The 21,541-nt window shown below is 35.3% G+C and overlaps 1 protein-coding gene across 12 annotated transcripts in view; it reads right to left on the minus strand.

Moving 5' to 3' along the window:
• Positions 1-482: 482 nt before the first annotated feature.
• Positions 483-21,541, minus strand: part of CFAP20DC (CFAP20 domain containing) — an 82,515-nt gene continuing 61,456 nt past the window's right edge. For all 12 annotated transcript variants that reach the window (XM_075762282.1, XM_075762286.1, XM_075762283.1 and 9 more), the window contains 3 exons: positions 20,670-20,731; positions 6,348-6,439; positions 483-950 (listed from right to left, as the gene is read on the minus strand). In XM_075762282.1, the coding sequence (XP_075618397.1) occupies positions 838-950; positions 6,348-6,439; positions 20,670-20,731 (267 nt within the window). In that variant the 3' untranslated portion in view covers positions 483-837. The remainder of the gene's footprint in view (positions 951-6,347; positions 6,440-20,669; positions 20,732-21,541) is intronic.

Genomic DNA, 21,541 nt, shown 5'->3' on the forward strand with positions numbered 1-21,541 from the left:
GGTGTAATGGAAAAACTAATACAAACACGTAAGACCTGGACTCTGAGCACAGCTTCCCATATGAATCATATACACACCTTCTTGCCTTACCTGAAACAAGGCTCCCATTTCTGAGTGGTGAAACCATCACTTACTGCTCTTCAGTCCCACGTCACATTACATCAGTAACATAGATGGTAGCTGGTACTCTCAGAGCCTGCCATATTTACTCTGGTGTGGTCTACATTTATAAACTGCCCATGCACACACCTTAAAGCGCACCGCACCGTACACACTGTACCTCCCTACAGCTTTGACATCATCCCATTACTGTAATATGCAACAGCAGAGAATTTCTTGAAGATGAGGAAAATACTGCTTTTGCTGATGACTAAAGGGAGAGAGTGAGCTTATGAAATAGAGGCCTTCAAACAACACACTGTATATAGTAGAGTAGAAAAAATAAGATCGCTCAGAGCCAATAAAAATACACAGTAAGCAAGTAATGGAAAAAATTAATTTTATTTGAGCAAACCCACAATTTACAGATGAACACCACAAACCCTCTTGGTTCAACTTCATTTACTTCCATATAGAACCTTTGAATATTGGAAATAAATTAGACTAACAAATAAATGTCTTAGAAGGAACCTTTATGTTATGTGATTTTCCACTGCAGTACAACTTAATACAAAACTATAAAAATAAGACATTATTTTAAAAATATATTAATTTGCAGAACTATTGGTTGATTCAAGTTTTAAGTTACCTGATAAATTATACAGCTCAGTCACACTTTACAAACAGTTAAAAGATAAACCTACTCTGAATACAAACCAACATCCTCCTATGATCTGACTATGCCAATTCATAGTACTTCCCAGAATTTGGATCAAAGTAACAGTTCAGACACGGATCATACAAAAGAGTCAAAACTTCATCATCATCTTCGGCACTGAGGTCATCTTCACCTGTGTTAAGTAAGAAAAGTAAGAATATATCATTCTTATTCACTTAGACAACAACGCATCTGACAGACGTGACAGAATTTTTCTTTAAAGCATGTAATCTTTTGACTTCTGAATTGTTACCTTCAAGAGAACAGCAATTCACATTTTTATTATATTTCTGAAGACTTGTATTTAGTTGAGGTGAAACAACGTCAGTCAGAGTTTGCTTAAGAACCGGACTTTACAAAGTCCAATGGAGCAGTTCGCCACAAGTACCTTTACTGATAGTGGATCAAAGTATTCCTAAGTGATATTTCTCTTAAAGAATAATGTTTTAGTACGAACAAAGGCAGCCAGTGTGAATTTATGGCCTCTAAGAATGAAAGAATTTGAATGTCTGGTATCCAAGATGTCACCTAAATGTCCAGTATAGGTAAATCTATACAAAAGAGCTTTACAAAAGGAAGTAAGATTCTTTCAGACAATAAAAATTTTAAATCTAGGTTGTCTGAAGTTAAGTAAAATGCAGGAATGTTTTCATGTAACAGAAATGAATCCTTAGCCTAAAATACACTGATAAAGCCATACACTTTTATTACAGATGCTTTATATATTGTAGCTTCTTTTCTGAACCTGTCCATCTTTCATATAAGCTAAATCTAAGTTATATGATCTATAGCTTTTTGATAGGAAATAATTCACAGTTGAACACAACCTCTACCTCGAATTTCATCATAAATGTTCACCTTGTTCTCAGACTGCTAATGCAAACTGAATGCTTTGTATGCCCTAACACTTCATAATAAGTAATGGCCTGTTATGCTAACAGCAGCAGTTTCACAACGCTCAGAATCTATTTACAGCCAGGATCACACAACGATATATAGGTTACATTATCTAGAGACCAGAAAGTAGGTTGGTGCGTTTAATGCATACAGAAGTGTGCGCTTTATCGGTTGGGAAGAGATTTAATTTTTTGTTTCCTCAGTAGCATTAACAAATGCCATCAAAAAGAAACTGTCTCTTACTGTAACCAAAGGTAAAAAGGTAAAGTGAAGCTGCTGACCTCCTTGCTGTGGGTACTTCATCAGGCCTGGTGAGCTAAATGAGGTTAACTGAGATATTTTGTTTGGATAGCTCTTGGGAAAAATTACTCAGTGCAGAACGAAGGCATAGAACTGAACGTCTTTTTCTACACTTCAAACCACAGTAAACAAGCAAATGGTATTCATGCCCCATTCCCTCACATAGCCTTACATTTTCACCTGAAACCGTATTGTTATTTCCACTGAATTCTTCCTTTTATTATTTTGCTTTACCCTGCCTATGCTTCTCTTCAAAATGATTCTCTTTTCTTCTCTAAGCTTAAATCTCCTTCCCTCTCTACCTCAGACTGGCCTCTCAATATACTCCCTGGTTTGATTCAGGAGTAAGAAATTCTTCAGACTCATCAGGGGTGTACCTCTTTTGTGTATGCCTTGAATTCATACCAAATCAGAATCAGATTGCATCCAGACTAGCTGGATTTATACCTTTATAGCAATAATTCCCTGCACGTATTTTCATGTGAACAAGAAGAGTTTTCATTTTCTAGATGTATCTTGTTTTTAAAGTTAGGCTTCTTTCTTTTAGCATCTCAAAATATCCCCAAATGCATTTTAAGGCATTTCTAGATGTTGCACCAGATTTCCAATAGCAGCACAGAGTATTCAGTTTTGAACAGATCAAAAAAACATATGAAAAACCTCACTTCTGTTCTTCTACTTCCTAAAAAGAAGTACTAATTAAATTATGTGACATTCTTCTACAAGACTCAACTAACATGTAACGGTTGCATTAGAAGGCATCTTTCTACTTTCAAATGGTTTATTGCCTGCAACTTGACCATACGTAGGAATGAAGTGCCATGGCCAAATTAACTGATAAACAAGCCACTTTCAAAGAAAATTGCTGTAGCTGCTTATGCAGCCACCATCCACACTTTTGGGGTTGATGTTGCTCAGGATTGCATGCAAAAACCTCTTGGCAGTTTAATTTGAATATCATGGTGAAAGCAAAATCAAAGCTTTTGTCCTTAAATCACTATAAAATTAAACAGCATTTTGGGCTAGAAAATAACTTGATTTTAAATGAAAACTTAAGTCTATGATATACGTTATAGAGGGAGGAGTATTTTTTAGTTCTGAGCTGAAAGAAGATTGAAGACAGACAAGCCCTGAATACCCGTCACATCAAATGAAATGCTGCCCCACTGAAATCAAGGGAGCTATTGTCTTTATGGAGAAAGGCTTTTGCTCAACGTGTCTAAACTGGGATAACCAAGAATGGAGGAGGCATGTAGCAGCTTTTTCCGAACCCTGAAATGTACAAATAACGGTGCTGTTATTTGGATTATGGTACCACTGTTTACATAGTTAACACAGTGTGGGGAACGAAAATAAATACTTTCCCTTTTCACAGAAATATATTTTCACTGTATTCTAGGTTTTAGTAATATCCCTTTTAGATACACGGATCATATTCTGACCCTGATGTAAGTCAACTGCACTGGATCAGCTGTCAGCAGAAGGGATGCTGAAAAGAACATGCTAATATTTTCTCCGATATGATCCTTGACCATTGAACTACAGTGCTCAGATCCATACTGTAATTCTGTACTGCAGGGTTACCACATGACTCTTGTCAACAGCTGTACTCCAAGAAGACTATTCAGTGCGGCGGTTCCTAGAGCACTATCTTAAGACAAGTAACAAGATACAATGAAGGGAGTTTCAGAGAATTTATGACTCTGCCTTCATCACTTACTGTGGAAACTTTCTTGTATGACTTGTTACATCAAGATAAATTAAATTGTCTAGAAATGGGAAATATCAATGGCCCATAAGGGAAAATTCTATGGAAATTTATCACATTTAGGAGTCTAGATTTTCCTCTTGATTGTCTTGTGAAACCTGTTGAATATTAGACTACTTCCCATTACATCTCCCTGTTTAACTATGTACTATGGATGGTGCAAACATTAAGAAATGAAGTATAGAGTAAAATGCTTTCTTAGAAATGAATCACCTTTTTTCCCCAAAGTTATGCCCCAACTTAAAGATTTTTTTCTAGATATAAGAATTAAAGAATTTTATAAATATACTAATGCTATACTATTTTTCTTTGAGGATACATTTAGATAAAATTAATATCTTGAATACATTATGACTTACTGGAGATTTTCCATACTGATAATATGCTTTTGTTATGCTGTGATACTTGGAATACTGGAAAACTGCATACAAACAAAAATAATCTTGTGACACTTAAGTCACTTCCCAACATGAGAAATAACTCATTTTCTAGTGTAATATTAAAAAAAAAAAAAAGTGAGTAGGGCAGCAGAATTTCCTGGAACAAATCTGAGCATTCAGTTTGTTGATCAGATCTGGTACTTAATTGCCAGTAATAAAACAGTTCTTTTGTCACATAAATAACTAACCTCAAGTGAAGTGATTAAGGAAAAAAAGAAGTTTTTCCCAAAGTGCTAGAGATGTATCACAGGACAAGACCTATTATAGCATTTCTTTCAAAAATAATACTCCAAACCATCTAGTTACCATGATCTATCAAGATTTTTTTTAAACCAAGATACCTAGGAAAACACACAGATTCTAATATTTGATGGGTACAATCTAATCTGACAGGCATGTATTACACGGCACTGCATTTTCACACACCATCATATTATGTCATAATATATGTGTTTAACGTAAGTGTATCTTTTATGTTAGCAAAACCATGGCACTTTTCTCTCAATGTAGTGCAAGGAGATTATTTTCCAAGGACTGTAAACAATCAGAAAGGGAGGTCTGAAGTTGCTTGAAGATGCTGTATATTGTTGAGGTACCCCTTTACTCTGCCAGTCAGCATCCCCCTACCCCCAGCTGCTATGATCACCCTGCTGCTTCTCTGCTACTTTAATAGGGAAGGGTGTCTAGTAGTTCAGAAAAAATTCAAACTGTCCTGTTTGGGGAGGGAAGGCCATGGAATGGCTTTGCTGTTCTCTTATTTCCTCCAACTTCTCAAAGAAATGAAGCTTGATCACTCCAACCGCTATGGCAGGTTTTTTGGAGTATTTGGAGACAGAAAAGTTTCTGTGTGAAGTTAACAAAGTTCCAAATATCACACATATACATGAGTCAGAATTTAATTTGATTGACTAAAGGTACAAAAATACAGAGCCAGAGTAAAAAGCTATGGTATATCGAGATTTTCTGTTCTCCAAATGGCCAATTATGGACACAAGATGTAAAATATTTCAGCAGAAAAGAAAATTAGTTTAGGAACAACTCACAAAACTGTTCGGAAATTCTAGCATGAATAACAGAAGAAATCACACAAATTCCCAAGTATACTTCTTTTTTAAAGCTTTTTTATAAAAAATTTACAGAAATTCTAGCTTTACTGCAGCAAGCCTTGGATTTCATAATACTAGCATAAAAACATTCTCAGAGACCTATCACAAATTTATATTCAACATGGCTTTTACTCAAGCATTACTGTCCAATTCTCTTTGGCTTACTTAGGACCCTTAACGAAACATATTATTTGATTCTTCAAAGCAAAGTCTCCTCCTGACAGCAAAATTCTATTTTGCTGTCATAAACAATTGCAAATATACATCTATGAAAACATTTCCAATTTGAGGGGCATAATCTATTTTAGACAGTAAATCACTGAGACATCTTCATCCCTTGGGCAGCCAAAATACACAGGCCAGATTTACGAGATTTCACATTGAATTCCCCAGACTTGAAGAAAAATGTAGATATCTACCCTGTTTCTTAAGACAATCGGTAAGAAAAAAGGGCATTGGAAGAAAACAAGGTATTTGCTTTACTTTATTGTTGTTGACTTTCCAGTTTCAGCTAAGTTCTTTGCCATTCTCTAAGCAGCACTATTAATAAACAAAAACCTGCTGCACTTGAGGTAGTGACAACAATCTTTATTCAGGAAATCACTCTGAGATTTCGTTTAAGGCTAAATCTGAAATTTTTCTTCATAAGAAGTATCACGTATGTAAGTGTAATTGTGCTTCTGAATGTTTAGTCTTTGCATTCTTTCTTTCATAGGTTTGCCATCCCCACTAGCATAAATTTCTTATTTTAAACAAATAAGATGCATTTTTTATGAGGTAATCCGTATTTTGCCCAGAACATTAGGAAATCGCAACTGCATAAGTTATTTTTCTATCAGAGGCAAATAACACTAAGTGGAAAACTCAGCTAGCTTGAGCTCAGAATAATAAATTGAAGAACTTGGAACCAAAATGTAACAGCATAGAAAACTATGAAAAGGCAGCATGAGCACTACAGAAACAGCATCTAGAAAGGTCTTTCTACCCAGGTGCTTTTAATTTTCTTCATAAATTCCTACCTGGAATACTCTGATTTGTGGAAGATTTAGTGTGCTCTTCCAGTTGTTGGCTTCCAGGAATGATGGGGGGACTGAACACGTTCAACCAGTCTCTGAAAAATACAAATCAAAATATCATTCATAAAAGCACTGTTCGTATTCATATTTGTTCTAATTCTTTTAATTATTAAAAATAATTTCAAAGGAAATCAAAGGTTGTCGAATGTGAGGAAACAAAATCAAGCCGGATTTTATTATTATAAAAAATAAACTTTACAGTTAATACAATGTTAAGGCTTCCTTCCTTCCTTAGCCTTTTCACTTGTTCTATTCCTGCTAAAAATCTGTGTTGTAAGTCAGGTTGGCTTTGCAGATTTCAGCTGGTATTGCTCTTCAGCCAAAGGTGTACAGGAGGTGTGATCCATAATCCACAGAGCTATACTCTGAAAGCCTACGGGACTCATGAGACACTTCTTCTGAAGAATAAAGATTTGGCATGAACAATCTGTGTTTGATGAGAGAATGTAGGGGTCAATTTGATTAAAAGTCCTTATCCTCTCTAGGAAAAAGGCTTAAAGACAATTGCAAGAGATGTGTTTGGTTACCACTGACTTGGAGCCCCTGTGATGGAGCAAGTGGTATGGCATTCCCAGTCTGGATGGTCAATGAGTTAGAGCTGAGCTTAGACATGAAATGGATGCCACTACCTGTGTGATACCAAGTCAGTGGTCATGAACTGAGGGATAGCTGATTTGTATTAAATAATTTAATCTTTCCAGTTTAACATTAAAATTTTTCACTAAAAGGATGGAATTAGTGATCAGAGCTAAGAATAATATACTAACAGTTTTCTAGTGTTTTTAAGAAGGCAACATTGGATTGAGTCAGGATGTTATTGTTGATAGTATTGCTGATCTAGGAAAAAAGCTTTGTTAGGTAAATACATGATAAACAATTGTTTATAATAAATTTTTATTGTTATAAATGTTGCATGTTATAAATAAATTTTGTATTATTGAGCATAACACAATTTTAGCTACTGGCAAGACTATACAGAGGACTCTTCTCATCACAGCTGTCACATATCTATTTTGCTTCTGTAAAGAAAAAAATTTTGATGGGATCTTTACCATAGAGGAGGGAGTACGGATCTCCTTCACCTATTCAATTTAAGAGGCAATTTATGTCTCTCCTGAACACTACTTGGTGATAGCTTTTAAAAATGATTTTCATGTTATCATACATTTATGTGAAGTTCAATGTTCATTTCACATACACCACTTTATGGTGTCTTTGATTGTTACAGCTCAAAGACAGGAAAACAGAACAGTTGTTTTTATTGTTATTGTTACTGCTTTTTATTGCAAACTGAACTGCAGATTTTTTCACTGAAAAAGCCACTCATATTATACTATCAATCAGAGAAAGATAGCCCTGGAAGGACACATCTAAGTCACAAAGTTAAGACATTCCTTGTGCAGGGGACCACGTCTTGTAATTCTTTTCATATATGAAGTTAATCTCTGTACACTGCACATAGCTGATGCTTCCGTAAGTTCCCATCTCTCCTCTTCAACAGTGAAGAGCTGTAACACATTAAAGCTTCCCTATAACCATTAACTAGACTAAATAAATGCAAGTTAATGCTTGAACACAGAATTCGAGGGACCTCAGTACATAATCTCATTTTGGTAGAACCAGATCCATCCTTTCTGACCAACCTATTTCACTGTAAGGCAAGGGGAATAGAAAGGAAAAGGAGTCTTTAAATTGCCTTATGTTTGCTGCATGTTGGTAGGAACAGTGCAGCTCTACAGAGTAAATTAAACTTGGTCTGGGGTTCATTCAATTTATGGCTGGCCATGGCTGTTTCAACAGCAGGCAGAAAAACACGCATGCAAACTGGTGCTGGAGGCTGGGAAGATTAGCCAGAGCTGTAGAGGTAACTTCAACACCCATGGCTTCCTCTAGAAGGGATGAAATTTTCCAAAGCTTGACAGACTTCTTTACATTACCAGACTGTAATCGTCTCAACTCAATTGTCCAACACCAAGTAAACAGACAATTACTTCTACTTTCTGACAAGCCTTGATGATCTCATGTAAGATTTGCTTCTGACAGAGAAATCTGGCAAGGCTCAGCCATGTGTTATAACTGCTAAAATACACCAATTGCCTTTTTTTTTTTTTTTTGTTAGTTTTTCTGCTACTTCTGGACTGTTTACTGATTCCACATCATCTCCTGTTGGCATGTACACATAATCTGGGGTGAATCAGGGGACAACTCCCTATCTGTTTGCAGTCAAAATGGAAAAAAACTAATTTTCTGCCTCAGGAAACAGAACTGCTGGTGTAGAAATCCAGCAAGTAGTAAAGCAGATTTAAAGGAGGAGATATTGAATTTTCCATCATTTCAATATGTAAAAAACATACATCATATTTTTTTTTATACCATCATATTATTTTCACATATATGGCCAACTTCATAACCAATCCTTCTCCTCTTCTGCTGTTCAACTAATGCCAGTGAGAAGTGGTACAACAACTTCACACAGCAATATGCTTGCCTAGACATCTCGCTATTAGCTCTCTGTCATTGCTCACCATATTTGCATTCCCTGAATACAGTCAAAGACTGAGTACACCAAAGCTTCAAAAGGTTTTAGGAATAACAGTTAAATGCATGCTATGACACCCAGTGACATGGTAGAATATATTTTCCATTTCTGCCACTTGCATGTGTGGTTTGTGCTGCCTCAGAATCAACCAACATGAGCCTAACACTAGAACCTGACCAGGCTCATAGGATGTGGTCAGAGAGCATGAAGCATCATGACTTACCCGATTCTCTACAATCGCATGGAAACACGTCAGCAAAAACAACCTCTTGGAAAAACTGTGGCGATTTTAGAGAAGGTAAGGAAGAACTATTAGTGCTAATCTACATCTCTGCTTCCCAAGGTACCCTTTCTTCCAAATTCACTACAACGTTAAGAAACAGTCATGTTTGACATCCAGAGAAGAACTAGAATATTTCTGCTAGGAAGGCTGCTGAAGCAAAAGTGGTGCAAGGACAGAGGAAAGAGAGTGCTTGCTTCTAAAAAGAATTATCTTGGTCAGACCAACAAATGGAGTTAGAAAAGTAAAGAAGCTTTAGAATATATGTACAGCTCTACAGGTCTGGCACAAACTAGAAGAGTTTAAAGATACGCGTTTTTCATATAAAATATGTATCAGAGAATTTCCTGGAAAGCAGAGAGGATGTTAGTAAGAAGAAAAGAAAGATAATAAGGCAATTACCTCCAATGGAAAGGAAAGAGACAATTCATTTAGAGAACATCGAGGGAGGGAAGTAATCATGTGTCATTAAACCAGTTCTTCTGTTAAATTAATAGTTCTTATTACTCAGGAAATTTATGAATTTTAGTTTGAAGTCTCATCTCTGAAAGGTCTTCCTGAAAGATCAAGTTTAGAAAATCAGAAATGGGCTGAATTTAAAACAAAATAATCTCATGTGTGCTGAAATCTTGGCCAAATTGCAGTAGAGAGTAAATATTTGCAGTTGATTGATAAATCTCTGAAAAGTGGGTTTACAGTGGTAACTCTGATAGAGGCTGTAGTCTAGCAGTCAAAACAGACTTTTCCACAATGAAATCTGCAGTTGCTTTTAGGAAGCAAATGAAGCATGTGTGTGTGTGTGAGACAGAGTGTGTGAATTAATTAAAAAAAAAAAAAAATTCCTTAAAGATTTGTAGACCTTGCCTAACAGCAGAGCCCAGCATAGAGACAAGTGGCAATATTCTGAGAAATGCAGACTGTGGCCTGTGTTCCCATTTATTGTGTTTTTATTCTGATTGAATAAAGAATATTTTTTGGGGGAACTACTTTAAGAAGCTAGTTTATCTCCTTAAAACAGAAAAGCACATTCTGACTAATTAAAGACACTCTATTTATGCTATCAATGCCTCCAGCTGTAATCAATACAATCAACATGCAATAAACTATCTAGAGCTTTCCTGGTAACAATGCGGAATGCTAAGTATTGTGTTTTGACATTGCGAGTTGCACTGCATGAAGGCTCAGAATAGCTTCCACACACATTCAAAGTATAATGCACCTTTAATGCTTGCACTGAAATTCTTCATTATTCTGAAAGCTATTCTCCATACCATAATCTTGCTATATTATGGTCTTTTCTTAAAAAAATACTATCAGAAAATAATTGTCATATACTGAAATATCACATGATAGCTGAACTGTGATGGAAAGCAAAAGAATCTTTTGGATTTATGAACATTGTTTCTTCTGGTTTATGACAATACGTTAAATTTTGCAGACAATGTCATCCATCAGTAAAGTCTGTTGAGAAAATTAGTGATGCTTTATTAAGTAGCACTTATCAATAATGATTTATCAAAATTATTGCCATCAACAGAAATCTGAAGAATCAGTGGGTTTTGATTTAAATCTTACTGAACATCTTCAATACTTTGAGCTTTTACAGATATTTTTGCTTTTTAGTCTATCCTACTGGCTGGACTCAGAAAATGGCAAATCATTATAAAGATTTTTAACATTGCTGTGAACTGAGATAGCCTGCTTTATCACAGTTTTTTGGGATCAGATTTAATTTGTATTACTTAAACCAATGGGATCATTTAATCTGTATTATTAACAAAATGAAAACGCTTCAAAGTTTTAGGATGGTTTTGTCTAACGATCTATACAGGAATCAAAAGGTATATTGAAATTATGTGGTCAGCCTGGTTGTAAACCTAAAAAATGCAACCCCCCCCCCCCCCATTATATCAAATCAGGGAATGAAAAAAAAAACATCAGTTTTGTATCATTAAGAACAAATCAAATTGATAGACTATTAAGCACCTGAAGAGTACAATTAACAAAGAACACAAAAGATTATATTCAACTGCATAAACTACTTAGTAAATCTTTATCAATTTATCGTGCCTGAGCGATAATAAGAGGAGTACATTTGCTGAATTGTTTTTTACAGTGGATAATTTGACGAACTCTGTGGAGGGCCAGAGAATGCCAATGTATGAATTAAGAGTATTAAAACATTTTAAGGAAAAAAGGACCAATTCTTGACATTTTATGCAACTATCAACTAAAATCTCAGCACGTACTTCTGTTGTATTAGAAATATTTAATATTTCATGAAGCCAATTCTGCTGCAAATCCTTAAAGTGAATAAGTAATACCTTACCATGATCCATGACTGCAAAGTGCCAGCTCATATCAAAAGTATGATTCAGAATAGACTGAATATTCCATTCAGCTAAGATGAAGACCTATTTTTCTCATTGGTTTGGATTTTTAATTATATCTAAGAAAAGTTATAAAATTATATTTAAGAAAAGTTGTTAGAGACTAACTCAGTTCTGAGATAAATCAATAAAAAGTCACCTAGGTTTGTAACTACCCTCATGTATTCCCTGCTACGTCTTTTTTTGAGCATGTATTACTTATTAGGCTTCTCTAGATTAGGAGATGTAAATAATTGAAAATTCAGATACCTGCTGAACTTCATCCATATGTGTAACTTCATTAACTTAAATCAGATTACCTACACATACTTGTTTGGGTTCTGCTTTGTAATATATTAATGATGTATGCGTATTCGGAGGGGTTCTTTAATTAAGTATTTCCATAGAAATACTTACGTTTCAGTGAAGCAAGGACTGATGTAGGCTATTAACAATAAAATGTGTTTGTTTTATGTACAAATGCAATCATATTTGAAAAAATGTGGAAATCAAATTTCGGGTCCTGCCAATATGTATGTCTGTAACAATTGTGAAATCATCTTAGCCTTAAATTGTCCATTATTGCATCTAAAATGCTTTGAACAATTTCAGGTTTTGAACATTCTTAAAGTTCTTACATAAATATGCCATAAACCAAGAAACATTCAATATTAATTTATACATCAATAACTGTTCAGTGCTACTCAGCTCCAGGTGGGAATAATAGTATCTTTATAATGGAAAACTGAGTGAGTATACAGAAGGAGGAGATATACAGAAGAAGAAGATATACTACCAAAAGAATATAGGGTACATTTATACATACAAATCACGGATTTTTGAATGCACATTTTAATAAAAATCTTGAAAAATAACATAAATATACATGTCCACATGATTTTGCATGAATTGAAAGCTCTATTTTAAAAAGAAACATCCTAAGCATTTAAAGGCAATCTGGCAATACATTGATGATTAAAAAAATGCAAGCCATTGAGCTACATTGCATTATTCTCCTGGAGTGTTATTGTAGTTTCAAAATATCATTAAATCAGCACAAACCAACACTTACCATTTCCTGCACATTTTTCACAGTGAGCTGCATTCTGACTATGAGTAATCTGTTAATCTGTTCTTTGCCTCACAATCCGTCAAAGTGACAGATTCATTCCATCCCTAATACATAATATCTTCATTTACTGTATGCCTTACTGGAACTTTCTTTTTTTTTTGCTAGCACTGAGATTTAGAAAATCACGAGCATATTTACAGAATGACTTTTTCCTTCCTGCAAACCACTTCAGCAAGTCCAGCCTGCCAAATACCATACTTCTAATGGAGGCAGAGAGACCTCCTTAAAAACTAAGTGATTTAATTTTCAATGAATTAGTAACTTAAGAAGAGATCATAAAAAATACAAGTGCAACTGTGCATGAAAGACTTGAATCTGCTCCTCTTAAAGTCTTAAACCTGTAAATGAACTGGCTTATGGGTACTAGATTAGATTCAAGGATAACAAAGGAAATGTGAATTCTACTTATTAAACAAGATACTTAGATAGCATAAGGTGCGACTACAAGTGTGTACAGTATAATCATGTTGACTGGTACTAGCTGAAAATTTGACCTGTTAATGCTATCCTATTTTTCTTTCATTATCAAAGGTCAAATACTAAATTTGTGCAGGTTATTAAAAACCTACACAGTCATCTACACCAGTCTAAAAATATGAATGACCTGCATTTAGAGGTTTAACAGCTTAGTAACTAATATATTGTGCTATTTGGTCAATGTTTTGCAGTTAAATACATGAAACTTCTATCATAGCTTCTGTTAAAGAACAGTAACATTGGAATTTATTTAAAGACTTAATCTCTAGTTCATCACCACGTTGCCTTGCTGGCTAAATTACAGTTTTGATATTCACTAGCAATATACATGACACTAGTAGAGAAAAACAGTGTTTTATTATATAATTTAAGTAAAATACTAGCCCTTCTTTGCTAGCATTGATTCATTTATCAGAAGATCAGCTGTATAAATTGGAAGTAATGAATTTGCAAAGGTGTGTTAAAATCCCTTCATATTAATCTAATCTTAAGCAAGTAAATTCTAGTAACTACATCAGATACTCATTGATCAGTGAATCAAAAGGATTTCCACATTTAATGAAGTGTCCGTTAGGTAGGGTGTACTTCCTTTTTTACATATTTTTAACAATTAAATAAACCATTCATTTTACAAATTGTATTTTAATATTCTACCAGTTCAGGCAATGCCAGAATCTAGTACCTAATGAATCTTGTTGCAATTAATATAATTCCTTCTCTCCACAGCCAGCCACCAACAGCATCTTACTGTTCTATCCATCCCATTTTAAAAGCCAGAGGGCTTTTAAAAATGAATGGAGACACATGACTCAACAGAGCACTAACTTTAATGTTATCAAACTTGTTAAAGGTGATGCTGTTGAATGCTCCTAGTCTGTGAAAAGTACCTTTCTTTTTTCTGAAAAGTTAAAAAAAAAAAAAAAAAGGTATGGAAGAAAACTCTGACCTTTTAGGATATTAATGCACTGAATAGTACAGCACGAAGCTGGAAACTTAATCATCACCACAAAGTGAGAAGTATGCTACCTCAGTTTAATTCTTCAAAAACATCAAGTTTTGTCACCAACAAATGTCAAAACCATAAAGGAATCAAAAACAACACTCTTGCACAAATTATACTGGAATAGCAGGGAAGGGAGGTATGGAAACCCAGGCAGTTTTGCTCTGTAAGAAAATGTTGTATACATATGGCATGTCAGTCAGGGAGCCTGATTTGTCTGTATTTAAATAAGCTTCTAGTTCAGGAAGAGGATGGAGGAATAAATACATATTTGCATAGATGGGGGCTGGTTAGTGGTAGTAAGCTTTTTCCCTCCAGAAAAGGGAACGATACAACTGGTACAAACCCATTTGTAAGCTTGCCTGCCCTGTGAACTACCCTAAAATCCCAAGGCTCTAAGAGCTGTCAGAAGTTGGACTCAGACCTTAGATGCTGGCTGGACCAAAGCGTCTTGCCATCCGCAAACACCGGTGACCCTGGAAGACGACACGATGGCAAAGGGCGACAGCAACAGTTCAGCTGAGTACTGAAGGAGATTGCAGCACTCTGTGAGCAGGGAATCCCGGACTCGGTACAAGGTAACACCTATCTCTTCCTTTCAGTCTAAGAGATCTTAGAGGCATGTAAAATCTCATCCTGCCTATTCTCCATCTCTACATATAAGCATGGTCAGGCAGCTTTGAGTGGCCCAGGAATATTCAGAAAAAGGGTAGAACCAATAAAAGATATTCTCAGTAAGTCCTGAAGTTACCAAAAAAAAAACCCAAAAAAGGAAAAAAAAAGAGGTAAACTACATTATGTTAGCATCGATGCAACAGCACATTTGAAAGCACTGCCACATTTTATATTCAAACCCTTAGTGTATACGCTGCCACATTTTCATGTTCTCAGATTCCCATACAAGGGAAAGCCATTTTTAGATTATTTTAACAAGCTTGTACATGTTAGCCACTTGGTTTTCAGCAACGTTTCTGCAGCTAAGCTTTTAACCATCATGATTAAAAATGTTAACCTTTTAAATTAGATGTTTCCTGTGCCATTTGCTTTTTTTGTCATGTTCTTTTTCATGCATATTATAGCCTGACAAATGCAGCAGAACTTCGCTAATTCAGATTAACGATTGGGAGACCTATTGCAAATTATTCTATTTTGTGGATGAGTAAAGTAACTGAACAAGTACAATGAAAAACCAAAATACATTTTGTGATACATTGTTCTTGTTCACTTATTTTGACAACTGTTGTGTAATTTTATAATACTTCATAATGTAATATTGCCTGTTTTGCAGCAGTAATGGAGTTGTATGATTTTGATCTTGTAATGAATCATAAAAATATATATGCTTCTTTGTTTGCAAAACTCACCCTTTAAATGTGCTGTTTAAATTATTCTGCTATTTAAGTCTTTGCTTGGAGATACAGGAGACAAAAACGTTTTGTGTCTGAATTTCACAGCATGCATGTTGGAGAAGTCCTGGTGTAGTGCAAATACATGTTATAGCTACAATCCTTTTACTGCACTGTTTTGTAGGTGAATTTAATCGTAGTGAATCTCTCAATGGTGTAACAACACATGCATCAGCTATTGGAAAGTTTAGTTTTCATCTGGGACAGATGAGAGTACTTGAATGGCAGTGTCAAAGCTGAGCGTACTTTTTATACTTTAGAGTTTGCAGTGGATGTGTTTTTCTGCTGCCATCACTGATATATTATGCAAATTTCAGGTGTCATGATAATGGCAGTATTTATGGCAACAATAGATTCTAAAATGACTCCTCTACCAGAAACCTTTAAAGAAAGTGAAAGAAATAATTTACTTCCTAAAATCAAGAGCAGAGTTGTGCATAGAAAGAGGTATTAATGATATTTAACTAATATACCAGCATTTTACCAATAATCAAGTTTGAAAAGAAGTTGAAACATATTTAAAGGAACATGTTTATCCATTTCATGAATCATTAGCTGAACTACTGTGCATACATATTACAAAAATAAGAAAATCACATTGTTTGATAAAGTAGTAATTAAGGATATGGGTTCTGCTTTTTTTTTTTTTCTTCTTAAGGTAAAACCTACAACTCTTTCTGAGAAGTTTATAGTTATTGTCCTCCTCAAACAGGTTAATCTCCACATCAATGAAACATTTATTTTGTGCTGATAAATCTCAAAGGTACAACATTTATCATAACTGGAGAGATACCTTTACCAGAAAAGGGGAGAAAATGTTACTAGCTTTTTTGGGGTTGTTTTTGTGTTGAGTGCTTATTTTTTTTATTGTAGCTGAAAGAAGAATGATGACATCCTGATCAGTCTAATGTAACACACATAGGTTACAACGACAAGACAGCTTGCTTTAGTCAGCCTGTACCAAGCCCACGTGAAGTGAGGTCAGGGACTATTAATCATTTGTCAAAGACTGTGGGCCCTTATCAGCCAATTATAGATACAAGGAACTTGATATCACATCTGCAAGTGGCAAAGCTACAAAGGACTTCAGCCACAGTACAGTGGTGACACTTTTTATAGATAAAACATAAATCCAGACAAAATGCTCGCCTGAATTGCATCATATTTCCATTCAGCAATTTTAATAAACACTTTGTATCATTGATTTTCCTTAAAATTTTAGGGACCTCATATGCTCCTTAGTTTTAGAGGTTTCTTTTTTATTCATAACATGACCACTAACAGAACCTAATTTAAACACAAAAAATCCCATTGAAGAAGCAACTGACTTGCATGCACAGATAACAGATAAACAGATTAAACAGATAAATCTAGTTTATTTTGCAAGTTAGCTATGAGACTTGGCTTGAGGAAGGTCCTGAATCCTACCACTTCAGAGCAACTGTAACACTTTCACAGCAAAAGCTATGGAGAGAATAATCTCCACGGATGCAGGTCAGAGCATCACAGAGAACAAGAACATTCCAGAGAACACTGGAAAGGCTAGATGGGAGCCTGATTTTGATTTTAGAGCTGTTAACATATGAAACCCGCCAGCCACTAATAGGGACAACAAATTAAACTTCAGTTTCACAATTATTTTAATTTGTGAATGAAACAGCTTGGTCACTCATTCTTTGATTTGAGACCACTGATCAATAGATAGACTTTCTCATAAAATGACGCCTGTGCTGATCTTTTATTCTCGGCTATAGTCCAAATCAGGCATTTACTATTATTAAATCTCTGTGCCCACAATTCATGATGGGAATACTTTTTTTTTTTTTTTTTTTAACATGTAGAGTTAAATGTCTGAGTAAAACCTAACTGGAAATTTGGCTGTGTACATTTTATATGAAATTGCTTAAGAAAATATACTTCTTGTGAAAGGATACCCAATAAAATCCTGAAATATTTGTGTCCTACTTTAGTGTGGTTTCTGGGAAACAGCTATTTGAACTGGAGGAACAAATTTTATTAGGTAGCTTTGGAAGAGTTTAGTAGGATGCCAACAGAGGATCTAGTGAGGCAATGCTTATAAAGATAGTTTCAACTTATTAAAAACTCCTCTCTCAAAGATGGAAAAAACAGCTTTTATCAGAAATAAATTTTCTGGAGAGTATCTGTAGAAGTTCAGAAAATCTATTAATAAAATTAGGCTCAAGTGATCTTCTTCAGAGAGCAGCTCCACATTTTGCAGTTCAATATGGCTGAAATTCCTCTAGAATATTTACTTTCTTTCAGCATTTCCTATAAAGAAACTTCCAAATCTTCTATGACACACAAATATTTTGGAGGACAAATGCTTACTAAGTAGATGCAGGGTACACAGCAATTTCCAGCCCCTGCACTGGAGGAAGAAGTAACATAGATAGTTACAGCTTCTTATTTGGAGAGAAGAGAGCAATTCCGAAGTTGAGCTAGGACCATACAGCACATCAGTCAGTGGGAAGTGCATTGCTGAAGCTTGAAACACTGCACATCATCTTGCTCATCTGGCTCTGCAGCCTCTGCAGTCAGCCTGTCTCCTTTCATTAAGTGGTTCTACGCCTTGCAAAGCAGCATGATGTGGAGGTGATTTGTATCGCAGTAGCAATATTCTTGGCAGACTTATGACCTTTACCCAGTGGAACCAATGGAAAATGAGTCTAGCTGGGTCTTTTTATTGACTGCATTTCCATTATCTTCACAAGTGCTTTCTTTCCTGGCTTGTTCTTTTATCTTATTATGGAGAGAAGCTACATTTACTGGACAATAGCTTCCACGTTGCTCTCTCCATTTCCCATAAAATATCACTACTACACTTTTTTAAAGTTACTTGAGACCTGTCAAATTCTTTATCACTCTGCAACAAACAATGTGTTGTTTCGGTAAGTGCATCATGTAACTGTCTTCATGCCATGGCATTTACACCTGCTCATCTACATAGGATATACCGATTTTTCAAATATTCTGTGTGTTCTGCTACATAGCTACAGTAGGCTTACAAAGATTTAGACATTTTCCAGTTGCTCACACATTACTTGTTAAAATTGGCTTTAAAACCAGTTTGAAAACAGTTATAGAATTACCATTAATTTTATCTCCCTCTCATTTAGGTACACACCCTCTGTGAAAAACATTACAGAATTTTCCATCATAAATGAAAGGTAATGATGTGAATAATGGTATTCAAGTCACATCATCTCCAGTTTTTATATCATGATGCAAACTGACCTCATAATTTTGTCATCTTCTGTATTTACAGCCCAATAATGCTTTTCTGGCAGTTCACAAGGGCTACTGAATTTATGAGGCACTTGCAAGTCAGGTATTTTATGAATACTTTGTCTGCATTTCTTGAAAATGATTTCTAGAGAAATTTAAGTCTACTGTGTGTACTGGATTAAAATAGCATAAGAACTAAGTCGTAATTTATACTATTTTGTTTTAAATTTTATTATATGGAAATACAAGTTTTCATTGTTGATCATATTAACTTGATATGATGAAACGTTTTATTTTTACAGATAATAGCGTTTATTCTGTTTTTCAGTATATAAAATGTACCGAGTACTAAATTGCTTTAGCAAATGCATAAAAATAACTTAATAAAACCTGACTCAACCAACATATGGGCAAAAAGAAGACAAACAATGTCACTTGTACTGAAATATAGGCAATTCTAATGCCATCAGAATTATGAAATCGATTCTGGAATAAAGAGTTCTTGACAAAGCGTCAGTCACAAGGTACCTGATATCTTACTCTGTGGACTACAGTCAAGTGTGTTTGTCCACTTCAGCCATTGTAACAATTCCTAAGGACAGAGAGAGTTCCTCTGATAACCACCACCCAAGGCAGAGAGATTTTCTGGACCAATATGAGCACTTTGATTTACATGTGAAAGGGAACAGGAATGCAGGATTATATTTTAACTCCAGTAATATATTTTGTGCACTAGGAAACATACGGCTGCATGTTGCAGTAACTGATGTGGCTGGGTGAACTTGCACAGCAAGTTTCATAGTGTTCACTTCATAAAATCGAACAAGAAGATAATAAACATGTGGATGGCAAGTGAGACAAGTGACTGAAAACATCTGTGTAAGGAGAAATGCATATTATCCTGCTCAACTGACTGGCAGTGCACTATCATAAAACATTTCAAACTGCTGATAAAAGATAAAGAAGTTGTATCTGAAATGTCCGCTTGTCCTATTCCTCCCAACACATATACATTGTCCAGTTAAAACTTGAACAAGCAAAATCCACATTAATCACACCAAGTGAAAATGAAACAAGACTACTTTTTAGAGTAAGTATGCCTCTTGTTAAGGCTGTTAAAAAATTGACAAAGTGATGCTGGAGTTTCACAGGTACAAGGCAGTTCTGAAACTGGACAATTTTGATTGTCTCAATTTGATTATTTCTCCCTAGCTACCCTCTCCCCCTGTCTTCAAACCCCAATGTCATGTTACATTAAAGTCACAGGGATTTTGTTGCTGATTCCAAACAAAACAGATCAAGCTAAAAACTTGACAGCCAAAATATGCTGTAGACAGGATCCCTTTGAGCTATCCCACAGCATTGTAACACCCTCTCCTGACTGGGCTATCTATTGAAAAGTTCTGTCTAAATAAGTAACATTAAAATTTTTTGCAACAAATGGATTTCCTGACACCGACAGTCGCGTACAGAATCCTAGTTCTAAGCCTTCAAAGCAGAGAGGGAGAGAGGTAGAAAGAAATAGGTATATCTATGTCAGATTTGCTGAATCATGCACCAAAGCAGATGCAGGAGCAATGCCTATGTCGGTTGCTTTAAATACACAGTGGTACAATCAAAACATGCAGAATTCAGTTCTGCATTCCAGGACAATGCAGACATACTGCAGACAATGACTAAAACAAGCAATAGTAAAGCCTTCTGAGAGGAGGTTGCAATTGAAAAGAGATTTAAGATTAAATCAAAGAATGTCACATTTAATATTCAGAACACTCTAACCGAATCCTTACTGCCTAGGCTATGAATTGAATCTTACCGTGGGTTGGAATGAGAGAGTGGGCTCATTTCTTTCTGATAGTGATGCTCCTGACTGACGGGCTATGGAAAACAGAAAATAATAGTGAGATATTAACTTTGCAAATATACTTTCAGAATGTTTAGAAGTATGTAAGAGATATTCAAGAGCATACACATTTACAGCTTCTGATATTAGAATTTTACAGTCTTTTTTTTATGTGTGAAATTTAAAAGAGATATTCAGATCTTAACTGTGCAAAAGTACAACTTCACTTCTTGTTGATGATTCTTGTCGGGGTGGAAATACATATGAATTAAGGAGTCAACCACATGGTCATTTCTCTACTGTCCCCTCTGTGGGGACAGAGTCAGGAAGCAGAGAAGGAAGGGCAGCAAAGTCGTGTCTGACAGAAGTCTGGACTGTACATGTATAGGAAAGGTGGTGCAGGGATTCTTAGTTGGATCTGTGCAGAACCAGATTCTTAAGACCAGACAACACTGAGCCAGGGCTTACAGGGGTGGCAGATATGGTTCCTCTCTCCTCAGAAGCACCATTAACAACAATTTTAGCAGTCCCAAATGAAGTTTGCTGAAGCACATATGCTTCACTATGGCACTGCCGATTTGAAATCTGGATTAAGTGGTTCATGAATAACTAACAGTGGACTGTATGAATATTAATACAAAATATGATCATTTTCCACAGTCTTCAAATCTCACCTACTCATTGTAAGAATGTGCCCCAAAGTTTTTAAACTACATTTGGTTTATGGCATTAAAAACAGTTATTTGCAAGAAAGATCAATATAATAAACTGGTACAAAAATTCAAGACTTAAAATTCAGAAATACATTTTCTCTCAGTATACATGTAATGCTTCCAGAAGAGACC

The sequence above is a fragment of the Balearica regulorum genome, chromosome 10 (assembly GCF_011004875.1).
Source record: "Balearica regulorum gibbericeps isolate bBalReg1 chromosome 10, bBalReg1.pri, whole genome shotgun sequence".
NCBI lineage: Eukaryota > Metazoa > Chordata > Aves > Gruiformes > Gruidae > Balearica > Balearica regulorum.